The sequence below is a fragment of the Muntiacus reevesi genome, chromosome 3 (assembly GCF_963930625.1).
Source record: "Muntiacus reevesi chromosome 3, mMunRee1.1, whole genome shotgun sequence".
Lineage (NCBI taxonomy): Eukaryota > Metazoa > Chordata > Mammalia > Artiodactyla > Cervidae > Muntiacus > Muntiacus reevesi.
Genome location: NC_089251.1, coordinates 27,318,576 through 27,332,223, shown reverse-complemented (window position 1 = coordinate 27,332,223; position 13,648 = coordinate 27,318,576). Strand labels below are relative to the sequence as shown.

General features: G+C 44.5%; 1 protein-coding gene across 2 annotated transcripts in view; it reads left to right on the top strand.

Moving 5' to 3' along the window:
• Positions 1–9,237, top strand: part of LDAH (lipid droplet associated hydrolase) — a 92,537-nt gene extending 83,300 nt beyond the window's left edge. Inside the window, exon 6 of one of the 2 annotated variants that reach the window (XM_065928631.1) lies at positions 5,553–9,237. In XM_065928631.1, the coding sequence (XP_065784703.1) occupies positions 5,553–5,744 (192 nt within the window). In that variant the 3' untranslated portion in view covers positions 5,745–9,237. The remainder of the gene's footprint in view (positions 1–5,552) is intronic. The other variant, XM_065928629.1, reaches the window with a different exon arrangement.
• The last annotated feature ends 4,411 nt before the right edge of the window (positions 9,238–13,648 follow it).

The window sequence follows — 13,648 nt, the reverse complement described above, 5'->3', positions numbered from 1 at the left end:
GAGGATAGAAAGAGGAGCCTGTTGTTCTTGTCCAGCAATTCCTATGACACCTGCAGTCCTAGTGAATTACTGCTTAGAAAGAAGGAATTTGGATAGATTTTTCCCCCTGATTTTATTGAGATAGAATTGACATATAACATTGTATTAAAGTGTACAACATAATGATTTAATATATGTATATATTGCACAATGATTATCACAGGTTTCATTAACATCCATTACCTTAATTACAATTTTTTTCCTTGGGATGAGAACTTTTAATATCTACTCTCTTACTGACTTTCAAATATACAGTATAGTGTGAACTGTAGTCACCATGCTATACATTACATTCCCACAACTTATTTATCTTATAACTGGAAGTTTATAGCTTTTGACAACCTTCACCCATGTCCTTCACCTCCTACCTAACCTTTTAAGACTCCACATATAAGTGAGATCATACAATATTTGTCTTTCTAAGTCTGATCTCACTTAGCATAATACTCTCAGGGTCCATCCATATTGTCACAAATGGCAGGAGTTCCTTCTTTATTTATAGCTGAATAACATTTATTATCACCAGACAGAGATTTGTGTGTATGGCTTTTCTTTGTGTTTAATATCTTAAGATGTTGATAAATCATTGAAAGTGATTTTTGTTGCTTAGTTAAATCAAACATATAAGCTTGTGTCATAAGGTGGGTTTTAGTACGTCTTCTGTTCTTACAACAAACCCTCTATTAGTAATGCATAAAAGCCAGCAACTCCACGTATACTAAAACGAAACTTCGCCGCGTCCCTCGGGTCAGAAGTCAGGCTTTCCTCCTACGGCACTTTGTTCATGCCTCTCTCTACCTGGTATGTTCAGGGGCAGCTTGTACCTGCCTGTGTTCTTGCCTGCTCTGGAGCTTCTCTAAGGCAGAGCTGTCTTACTTCCGAGTTTCAACCACTTAGCCAGTGCCAGGTGGGGTATAAATTTAGAGTCATTTTGGGTGGAAATGCTGTGAATCTGTCAGATTCAGCAGTAAAAAGCGAAAAGGAAAAAATACATGAGAAAAGACAACTGTGGCTCCTATATGGGGGCAAGCTTCAACAATTCACAGGGACATTTTAGCAGGGACATATCTCCTTAGGGGCAACAGAAGAGTTAAAAGAAAATATGTCTGAGAGTACAGAAATGTTAGTAACCATAATTCCACCTTATTGTGGAAGGTACCCAGAGAAAAGCAAAAGCACAGTCCTGGACAATCAGAATCTAGAATTGAGAAAATTAAACTTTCTATTTAATAGAGAAATGATTACTTAACATAAAAATTTAGAAATACAATAATTTCCATCTCTAATAATGTATACTCTTGAACAATTCCCATGCATATCAAAGCAAGTGCCAAGGAGAAATACTATAGGAAATGATGTGTTTTCTTGTAAACGTTTGATTTAAGCATCCTACTGATAGCCTGAGATTCTTAGTTAACAGTAAGTATTTTCATAGTATTATGACATGCAGCACCCTAGAAGAACTACATAGACTTAACCTGTCTGGACACTATCACATTCAGTTAGGTTTCATAACCAGTTTAAGTTTCTCAGTCTTCAGGTTTGTGTTTTCATACCATGGTTCTGTTTATTGTTAATCGTAAACAGTAATATAAGATTCTGACTAGTAATGCTGTCTCTGGATTTATAACTGAATTTTTCATTGGGTTATATTCACTAATTTTTTCAACTTAAGCACGTTGGCTCACTAAGCCTAAATTTCCTTGTCTGTAAAATAGGATTAAAATACCTTCTGTAGAATATGATTGTAAGAACTCAGTGAACACAAAACTTAACATAGAGTCTGGCAAATTATTCTGTTTTCTTCAGGACATCATTACTTGTTGCGATTCAATTTTCCATATCAGTGTATTAATAGTAATGGTATACACTCTTAACCACTATGCTTTGGTGTCTGCTTATTTCCTTCTTTTTACTTCACCTGTCCTTCCCCATCCCCCAGCACTACCTCCACACACCCCATACTTTTCCAGTTTCCTGTTTAGGGCTACAGGTGCAGAGTCCTCTGTTCAGATCTATTGCCTGTGACTTAAAATCCAGAGGGAACAGGAAGTATCTTGAGCCAATATATGTAAAGGCATTAGAAATAACCACGTGTTTGACTTATAAGCCAAGATTTTCTTACAGAGCCCTTCATTGAATATAGCCTGAAGAAGAACTTAAAAAACAAAACCACCTTGCCCCACTATCACTTAGATATGTAACCAGATACAGCCCCCCCTCAAAATAATTATAGTCATGGAGGACTGAGAGGTGAAATCAAATGAATGTATGAGGAATCTATGATCCTCATTGTTAACACTGTCTTCAACACTGACATCACTTTGTGTTGAGATTTCTAGTACATGCCTTGGGCAGTGCTTGCTCCATAACTACTTGGACAGGACTTGTCTCTTGATACCTGAAGGTAGGTGTATGTCCCTGTAATCCATATTTATTATTCCTGCTCAACTGTCTTGACACCTTCATGCGTGAGAAAAGAGATGGTGTTTCCCCAGTGTTGGACTTCTCAATGGAGACATTTCAAGTTATAATTGCCTCACTGAAAAGTAAATGCATCATAGAAATAGTCTTTGAAGAGGTAGGTGGAAAGCAAATTGCAGGTGCCACCATGATGCTGTCCTCCTTGTCAGAAACTTCATTGGGAGCGATCTTTTTTGCATTGCTTTCTTTTTCACTGACCTTTTGTATTAGGGTTTTTCACACAACCTCACCACCATAGCCTGTACTAGCATTAGGACTCCCAAGGCACTCTTGTTGGTGAGAGAAGAGAGCACTCTGGAGCAGAAGAACAGACAGACCTGATGACCACGAACCCAAGTCTGAATTTTGAATTTCCAGATTTTGTTGTTGTTGTTGTTGTTGTTTAATTTCCAGATTTTTAAACACAGTATGTTTAAACATACTCTGTTTAACAAAGTATGTTTCATACTCTGAGAAAGTGCTGAACAACTGTGCCTAATGACTGTTCCAGATGCTATTTCCTGGATATAATTTAAAGGATTCTTGGTGCTAAGAGTAGGGAGTGGTTTAGAGGGAACCTGAAGTTATTAGCCCTATTAGTAGGTCATTAATGCCTGCAGACAGCTTGTACTCCCAACAGTATTTCAAGGGAAAGCTGTGGTAGGGTGGTTGCTGAGAAATTTTGAGGAACTTATTTGTCCACAGCTGGCCAGAATCATCACCTACTGGTTGTGAAGTTGCAGCATTTTAGAGCCATAGAGAGACCAGCACCAGGGAAAAAGAACCTGGCAACTCTTGTTCTCTAGGAAACAAAAGCAACTTCATACTCTGCTAAGAATCCTGGCAAAATGAATTCTGGTTTTGGTACTTTGGCATGCCCAGAAATGGCTGTAGTGAGAAAAATAGGAGAATAAGAAGAGTAAGTTAAGTGAGAAATCTATGAGCCACAGATCCTTTGCAGCTTTCAAGACTAAATCCCAGGTGACAGCCAGAAAAATCTCTATGAAGTGATTCAGAATAAGTCTACAACTCACGGTTAGTAATTGACTCTCTGGAGTGCTACATTAAATATTCTCCCCCTTTAAAGTGTTTCTTAATTAACCATCTCTTTGAATGTTGGTTATGCCATAATGTTACTATACTAAAGGCTGGTATTTTTATAAGATTGACTTCACCTCTGCTTATTCCGATATGGATTTAATGATCCAAGGAGAAAATTAACCCAGTGGGCACTAACATTTATCTCCCGTATCCTCCTCCCTCCTCTACTGGATCCCCTCCAGAGGTCCCTCTTCGTCATCACAGCCAGAGTAAGTTTCCTGCCACACAGACTCAGTCATGTCACTTCAGTGTGTGAAGTCTTTTGTTAGCTCCCAACGGCCTTAGGGAGTGGTTTAGAGGGAACTTGGTTTAGAGTGGTTTAGTGGGGCTCAGAGGCTGTTCAGGACTTCATTTCTCTCCACCTCCTCTCCCACCACCCATATTCTAACCGGTTCTAATTACTTCCAATGTCCAAGTGTGCTGTGCTCCTTCGTACTTTTTATTTGCCGGTATGCTCTGCACAGGGCGCCCTCCCAGAGTGAAGACTCAGCTTGGCCTCAGTGCCCTGGGGAGCCTCTCCTGCCCACTGGTTCCCCCAGATGCCCCCATCCGGGCTACTTGCCTTGTGTGCGCGGCGCCTCCAATCCTTCCTCCCCCTTGTTACCTGTTTTCCAGGTTCCTAGTACAGAGAAGATGCTCAATAAGTATTTGCCCGACAGATTAATGATTAAGCATTTGAATGAGTGAGCAGATTTGGTGTGTTGTGGAAGTATAAGCGACTGTAACTAGCCACTTAATGGCTGGAGGCAGGCAGAACTCTTTTTTTCCAGTGATGACAGATGTCAGAGGGGCCAAAAAATTAGGGTGTGTGTGTGTGTGTGTGTGTGTGTGTGTAGAAATTAACCCGTATGTACCTTTCTGAATAATATTTCACTTTTGTTGCCTTTTTTTTTTTTTCAAAAATGCAGAAGTAGAATATAGTTTTTTGATGAAGAACAGCAGCTTAGGGCTAGATGTTGAGATTAAGATGTATGTGTATATATATACTTATAGATGTATATGTGAATATACATATACATACACACATATGTATTTATGTGTGTGTATATATGATTAAGTGCCCATAAACATGCACATATGTGTGCATATATACACATATGTATGTGTATATGCATATGTGTTGGAGAAGGAAATGGCAAGCCACTGCAATATTCTGGCCTAGAAAATTCCATGGACAGAGGAGCCTGGTGGACTACGGTCCATGGGATCGCAAAGAGTCGGCTGCGACTGCACACATGCATATGTGTGCATACATGGATGGGTTTGTGTTTGTGTATCAGAGGCTGGGGCAGATCCAATATTCAATAAGCATCCTAGGAATGCTTCCTCAAAGGAAGCTCTCTCTCCATCCCACCTGCTTGCTGTCATCTGAAGGATGATTATAACGCCTCCCCCCAAATCAGCATTCTCTCGCTGCTCCATGGAGCCTGTTTGTAGAAATGTCACAGACACCCTCAGGGTTCTGATCACAATTCATCTGCTACACTGAGAAACCTGAGTCCGTCTGATTCATCTTTGTGTCCATTCAACAAACATGTCCCATGTGCCTAGCATGTGGCTGTATGAAAACTGTTATTTGTAATGAATGGTTGTAAGTCATTCAGTGATCATGTATGTCTCAATAACTCTTCCTTGCCCCTCTCGGCACACTTTCCAGTGTCCATCCCAACCACAACATATACTACTTTGCTGGTGAATCCTTTCAGTGGATCATGGGTGATGTATCACACAGGACTCTCCCTACATGGGTTTCTTAACGTCAGATGCCGAGATTCACTCCCATAAACCATGAAGGCTCACTGCCTTGAGAGAACCGCTCTCCAAAGCAAATTTTGGGACTAGAGTACAGGGCCAGCTGCAGGGGCTGTTTTCAAAGTGTCGTAGGTTGCTTGTGTCACATCCATGCTGGGAGGGGAAATCTAATAAAGTGTTTTTGTCTTGTCTTCTAGCTTATATTTTACTATGGTACTGCAGACGGTTGGTGTCCAAGAGAGTACTATGACGACATAAAGAAAGATTTTCCAGAAGGAGATATTCGACTCTGTGAGAAAAAAATACCTCATGCGTTTATCCTCAGTTTTTTCCAGGAAGTGGCCAACATGGTAGCTGACTGGCTAAAGGATGATCTGTCCAAAATGTAAATACTGACACAAGGTGCAAACACCGATAGCTAGTACATAGAGGCGGTAGGTATACTGCCTCTTAGGAGTAAGTAGTATACTTAATGGGTAAATGTCTAATCTTAATATTTGATGTTAGAAGAGGAAAAAAAGTGAGACCCTCTTGGCTTAAAAAAGTCAGTTCCCAGCTCCCCGTGCTACAGACTACAACAAACACAGTTGACCAATATTCCCTAGAAATAACAACACATTCCCAAGACTCAGGGAGCACAGTGACCTAAACAAAGTCTTTCACATGTGCACGAAATGCCCAGTGGCAACATCAACTTAACTTTGATAGGCAAGATCATTGCACAAAAGGAAATCTAAATTTTTGATTTTAATTTACAATGTAGAATAGCACCTCCCCCCACCCCCGAGAAAATTGTGAAAGAACTGCTAGAAAATGTAAAGGACCAGTGAATGTCAAGTGCATAGTCAGACGTGTGAAGCACATGAAATTATGAGAAGATACGCTCATCTCGGAAGTGACAAGCAGTGGAGCTTGGCAGTGGACCCGGGTCTCTTTCAAGGACGGAAGCTGAAGGTCAGCCCAACGAACTTTGCCCAGATCTTGACTGAAATCACCAAAATCAGACTGGATACCAGGACAGCCTGCACACCCTGCCTCTTACTACCTTGCAGGGTGTCTCAGACCACCAAGTCAGCCTTCCGTCTGGCTGCTGGTGCACAAGCCCAGCAGAGCCAGTGGGGGGACACACTGCCCATCTCCTTCCCTGAGGCGAGTGACTTCCTGACGTGCCATAGTAATGAGTGAATAAAGCTCGTCAGACGTTCCTCTGGCCCACTAAGAGCTAATAAGCGTTACTGAAGGACCCCAACTATACCTTCCTCCACAGCCAACCAGTAAGTCCTGGATGGGAGCTCCCTGCAGGCTTCCGTTCTCCAGAGCCAGCATCGGGCGACTCTGAGCTGCCCCCATGAACCTCTTGCCTGCCACAGGCAGCTGCCCATTCTGTGATTTTTTCAGTCAAACTCCACTGCAGACCAGCAATGAGCCAAGTGCTATAAAGACCTTGAGGATAGACTGTTAGCTACATTAATGATTCTTTTCTTCTGAAAATCTTCCAGGAAGTAAATTTTGAAAGGGCATCTTTAAATTGCTGAATAGAGGATCATCATAAATGAGTTCTCCAGTTAGTTGGAAAGAAATTATTTTACTAATGAACCAAAAAAAAAACCCATTAAATTATGTGAATTCACCCTCTCCAGACACCTTGAGTTCCAATAAAGAAGAAGTTTGTTCTCTGATCTAGAGCTTGCTACCAATATTGCTTCCTTCCCTAAATTGATTCAATCCTGGGACCTTAGGATTTACTTAGCCAGTAAATCCCACTGACTGCGGAGATGGTTGATGATAGATAGAAACATTCCAGTTTTTCTCCTGGAGGAAATCCCTCATGGTGTTATCATTTCGTAAGGACAGGGGATGTTGTCCTTCTTCTCAAAACCTAAAGCCCTCTGATGAAAGATTCAGCTCTGATATGCTGCCAACCCATTGGTGAATGTTGAATGAGATATGATCCTTTGGCCTGGCTTCCACATCAGAGCAAATGACGTCTCAGATGGGAGGAGCCAAGCTCCAGGCAAACAGTGCTCTCAGCCCCAGAAAGGGGCCAGTAAATGTATAAGCCATTGGCAAAAGACTGCATACATAAAGTCCTTTTTGGCAGCTGTGTGGAGAGGCCTTCTAGAAATCTAATGTTAGGAGCCGGGTCTCAGGACTCTGAAGTACCTTGCATACAGGAGATGCTCTATAAGATACTGAAGCACTTAAGCAAGTACGAGGTAAATCATGCTACTAGAATCAAGAATAACACACCCAGTGTTTCTGTTAGCCTTATTTTACAATGTTACTTCATGTTTCAGAAGTCCACATGTATGAAATTATATCTGATAAACCAAAGTTTATCAGAGCTTAAAAAATAATAAGTAAAATGATAAAGTAAAATATACTGGCTTGTAATTCCTGTTAATCATCTAAGCACCAAATGAATTTTCAAAATAAATATTTTACCCACACTTTATGATCTTGCCTGGCCTGACCTCTGTGTGTTGGAGAGGAGGGGTACAGGCTTCACATTCTCCTGAGGTAGACTCAGGTCATGGCCTCTCAATTAAGGGCTTCCCAGGTGGCGCTAGTGGTAAAGAAGCCATCTGCCAATGCAGGAGACTTAAGAGATGGGGATTCAATTTCTGGAAAGATTCCCTGGAAGAGGAAAAGGCAGTCCACTCCAGTATTCTTGCCTGGTGAATCCCGTGGACAGACGAGCCTGCTGGGCTATAGTCCATGGGTCGCAAAGAGTCAGACACGACTGAAGTGACTTAGCACACGTGCACCCTCTCGGTTAAATTGAAAGCCACTTTTTCAGTGCTTCTTTTAGAGAGGGAAGGATCAGATTTTGGAAGATTGAAGCTCATTTTGTTTCATTAAGAATTAAACAAAAGTGTTCATGCATGTATATGAGGTGATAAGGTATGTGAACTCTGGAGGCCTTACCATTTGTATGATTTTGGACAACTTCATCTTATTTCTCCATGCCTCAGTGTCCTCATTCATAAGATAGGATTAATAATAATACATACCTTGTATTGTTGAAAGAATAGGATGATTAAATTAAAGCATTTAGCACAGTGCCTGACAAAGAGTATCTTCTCAATAAAGATCGGCTGTATTACTGATTATTAAATATCATCATAACATAAAATAAACAAAAGACTAAAGTTGGTAGGCAATGGATGAAATCCATTTTCCAGAAGCATTTCTGCCTGTGTATACCAGTCAGTCACTGGGATGGTCCTTGTTAAAAGGTTTAATAATCTGCTCTGGGGTTATCTAGTGCTGAGTAAAAGGCCTACACTGGAAATCATGACTGGTTGTCCCCAGTATGCTCTGGTCCACGAGAGAGAAGCTCCAGAGGCTGCCCCTGTGGGTTTTTGTGGCCAGACATTCAAGGCCACAGCCCACTTACCATAGGCCTCTCCACTCAACCCTTGAAGAGCCAGTGACCTCCAAAGGCTTGATTTTTCTTTATCCTACCTTATATTAAAATTAGGTTTAATTCCAGACTTGAGGGAACACAACAACTTAATGTAACACCTGATTCTGGATTAGATGTTATATTAAAAAAAAAAAACAACAGTGTTGGGACAGTTTGCAGAACTTCACTGAATGGGATCTAAAGTTTTTAAATGGGAATAAGAGATCAATGGTAATTTTCTGATGTCAGCAGTTTTATTTTAAATAGGAGAATGTCCTTATTTGCAGTGAAGACACACTAAAACGTGTCGTAGCCATAGGACATTGTGTCAGTTTACACTCAAATAGTTCAGAGGGAAAAAATGTTCTTTGTTCTTGCAGCATTTCTGTATGTTTGAGATGATTTTGAAATGTATACAAATAACGATTTGGAAAAAAAAAAAAATGCTCTTTCCTTCTGCATCTGTCTCTTGTTGCTTCTTTTCCAGAAAGTGAATTACTTCTTCTAGGAAGTAAATGAAGACATAAAGACTGTGTTTCAAATCGTGGGTCTTTCATTTATTAGGTGTGTGATGTTCCAAGGCTTCACCTCCCCTCCCCCACTGTCCTCACCCTTGAAAGCACTTGCATTAGCGTTAGGAGCTTGGAAGGGTTTTTGTTTGTCTTTAATGGGGTCAGGTGAGGTCTTGCATATAGTATTCAGCACCCTGTCTGGTAGATGTTCTATGAAATGGTACCCAAAGGACGACTGCACCTTGTTTGTCTTGCACTCTCTTCCCTGTGGGGCTGTGCAGGACTCTGCAGTTCCGCATTTCTGCGTCGTTTCACCCAGCTTGAGACCTTCTGTCTCAGCGTTTCTGATTCATATTGATAAAGGAGGGGTCCACTCCCCCACCTGACACCGCTTTCTGACCCCAGGCCACACAGGCCTCCCACACACAGCCCCAAGCACCCAAACATCCCCTGGAGCAACTTACAGTCCTTTAGAAAAGATGAAAGAGGCAAAATGTTTTTGTTTTTTTTAATTGTCTGGGATTTAGTTACTTTACAATGCTGTGTTTCTGCTATACAAGGAAGTGAATCAGCTGCAACTCCCCTCCCTCTTGGCTCACCCCACCCCTCATCCCCCACCCCAGATCATCAGAGAGCACAGAGCCGAGCTCCTTGTGCCACACAGCGCTTCCCCCTAGCTAGCTATCTTACACGCAGTAGTGTATGTATATGTCAATCCCAATTCATCCCCCGCCCCCGACAACATCTACATGTCTGTTCTCTCCATCTGCATCTCTATTCCTGCCCTGCAAATAGGTTCATCTGGACTGTTTTTCTAGATTCCATATGTATGCTTTAATATGACATTTATTTTTCTCTCATTGACTTACTTCACTCTGTATGACAAAGTGTTTCTTAAATGACAAGAGACATCATTTTATATCTGGCCGCCTCCTGCTGGAAAGAGGAGACATTCCCTGGGCTCTTCCCTCCCTTGGTGGGGTTGAGCTCGGGAAGCGGGCAGTGCCTGGGTCCACGTGCGCTCTGTGAACAAACACATCGCTGAGGCCTTGAGGCTCGAGCCCCTCCTGCAGGAGTGCCGAAGAAAGAAAAGACTTCCCTTTCCAAGGGCTGAGGTTCCTGTCTGCCTGCTGGAGACACTGCTGAGCCATCACACTGGCCCAGGTGGGGAGCCGCCGCTGTGGGACGTGGGCCTGTCCCCTTGCAGCAGACCGCAGGCCTCTCACAGGTGAGGCCACAGAGGGCTCCAGGCTGCCCCAACTCTGTAAAGAGAAACATCCTGTGGGGACGGTGGGTGCTGTTCCTGGTGCCAGAGGGACAGGTGGAAAGGTGGAACTTAGGTGGGTTTGGAACATGCTCCTCGCCCCGCACTTAGAGCATCTCACTCAGGCCTCATGACCACATGTGCCCATGCAGGTGCTAAGTAGGGGACTCGGCCACGACCTCAGAGCTGCTGAGTGACCCTCGGCCTGTGCCCCAGGGCCACGGCCTCACCCCTTCCTCCCCACAGCATCCTCCCCATTCACTTCCTTGCCTCCTGGAGGAAAAGAGCAGGCAGGCAGCCTGGCAAGAGTGGAGGGCTGGGAAAGGGAGTCCCGGAAGGGCATTCGAGGGCCAGGTTGTCAGCGGAAGTGAAGAGTAAGTGGTTGGTGATGACTGAGTAGCATTAAAAGTGTGGAAGATGAGACAGGGAGGGGTTTGGGGTGGGGTGTCTGAGGCACCAGGCAGTTGGGGGTGCAGGGGGTCAGAGCTGAGGCTCAGTTCCACGTTCTGGTCTCTGCAGCTTGGCCCAGGGCCACCCAGTGCTCCAGAGATGCTCCCTTCTATCTGCTCCTCAGAAGTGCCCTGTGCCCTGAACCTCTGGGATCCACTGCTCCAGCTTTGAGAGTGCGCAGGCCTCGACCCCACCCCCTGGAGGCTTGACCCAAAATACCAGCTGCTTCGGCCTCCCAGAGCCCTCTCTCCCTCTCTCCTTCCATCAGAGCCCTCTTGGCCCCCCTGGCCCCATCCCTAGTGAAGCACTTGCTGTTATTGCAGGAACTAAATTTTTATCCTCCCTGCCTATTAACACTCCTTCCTGCCCCTGAAAGGAGAGTCCTAGGAGATGGGCCTTGTACCTAGTCACTCTCTATGCTCAGGGCTTATATCGTAACGCCTGTCACACAGACGAGTCAATAACTTGTTTTCTAAATTAATAAAAAGTTGTTGCCATACTTAATATGCAAGCTCTCAAGAAATAATAGTTCCCTCAGTCAGTCAGACTTGTCAGAGGATCATGTCGCTGGGACTCCTTGTCCCTCAGAGCTGAGTGTGTAAATGGAATTGTGACAAGGACTTGTTTATCCCTTAAGCACTTCCCTAGCCTCACTGTGCACCGCTGAGTCAGATTCCAGGACACAGGCTGGCCACTCTCAGCAAGGCCACTGCATGCCGTGGCCCATTCTTCGGCTGTCCGGCTGCAACTGTTACTTCCATTCTTCTGTGATTAGAAAACCTCTGGACTTTGGGTATTAGCAACGACCAAATATGTGGTTATTATTTGTTGCGAGCTAACCCCATGCGGCACCCCAAGTGGGAATTACAAGCAACAATATACGCGCCCCAGCTCCGGGACAGCAGAGCATTTTCATTTTGCATCACATTCCTCAGACGTTCTGGCAGGGGGGCTGTGCTGACCTCCCCACACTGCGACAGACTCCCTTGCTGGGTGAGTCTATGGGAAAATTCCTCTTCCTGGGATGGGAATGTGACCCTGTGACTGGGCGGCCAGGACAGCCAGGCGTGCGGGTGCACCTGCAGAGCCTCCCCCCGCACCCACAGGGGGACCCCTCCCGCCTCTGCAAATCCACGCCGCGCGGGCTTCGCACCACAGCTGGGCTTCCTCCCGCTGGCCGCCGCTGCAGGGCCAAGCACCTGCATGTGATTAGGGCTCGGCAGACACCCCCAGCCTCACGGTCAGTGGCTGCACTCCGGTGACGCGTCACAACGGACGAGCTTCTCCCCAGATCACTGTTCCTTCTGAGCAGAAGAGAGCTTCCCCGGGATACAGGAGCATAAGGCATCCACAACCAGATCGGGCAGCTCTGCTCTGAGGGAGGCAGCAGGTGGTGGCATCTTGGTCTTGGCCTGCCTTGAGATGAGCAGGCTGTGGGCACACCAGGGCCAGGGGCCTGGGGGAGCGGAGAAGTCCGTCTTCGCCTCCTTTTAGCAGCGGTCGTTGCAGGGCCTTTAGACCATCTCTCATCAGTGTTTGGGAACTAGGATAAAATTTTAAATGTGGCTCCTGACTTTCCCTTCTCCCTGTAACTAGCCCTTCTCAACTGAAAATGTACTCCTCTAACCACAGAATTCCAGGATAGGTTAAGCGGAGAGTGAAAAATACGAAAATGAAGAACTGACTGAGGGTTATTATCATCGAACTAATGTAAGACTTTACCTTTTTCAATGGCAGAGTCATGAAGCCTATGCGTTTACAACAACCTGCCAAAGGAGTTAGTTACAAGGTGAACATTTTTTCTGCCAAAGAAACTCCTTGGAACTTACCTGGTGGTCCAGTTAAAACCCTGTGCTTCCAATGCAGGGGGCACAGGTTCGATCCCTGTTTGGGAACTATTAATAAGATCCCACGGTTCGATCCCTGTTTGGGGAACTATTAATAAGATCCCACACGCCCTGCAGTGTGGTCAAAATGTTTTTTTTTTTTTTTTAATTTTTTTAACTTAGAGGCCCCTTTATTTGGTAGTCATGAAAGTAAGAAACAAAAAGGGAGCTTTCTCAATTTACCTTTCACCAGAGAAAGACACATGACATGGGGACAGGCATTAAAATCCCATGAGAACACTGGATTACAGTGGACGTGTGCTCCATCACTGCAAAAAGGTGAGTCACACTGGCCCAATCCATGGCCCAGAGAAGGTGATCCTGGTCACAAGGCCAAGTCCTCATCCCACAACCGCTGCTCCGTCACTAACTCCCCAGAAATACTTAGAAACGGATGAAATCAACAGCTTTTTCATTCATCTATAGGAAACAGCTGGGAGAGGAAGGCTGTGTGGTCCATCCTCTCCTGCCCAGTCTAGGAGAGCTGCTGAAGCAGCTGAGACGACAACACCAAGCACAGATCTCTGTACTTGTCCAGGAGAGTACCGAGAAGCAGCGCCCCGTCAAACTCGCTGCAGGACTTTCTGGTTTTCCTGACACATGTTAACTGGCCTTGCAGAGGAAGCTGCAGCAGTTGGGCTTCTGCTGCTAGGATTCACAACTCTGCAGCTTCCAGGGTGGGAGTGCCTGGGTTTCTAGATCCAGCAGCAGCCCAATACATCTGTAAACAGAGAATCTGTCCACTCACTCTGTGCTTGGAATGACAATCATC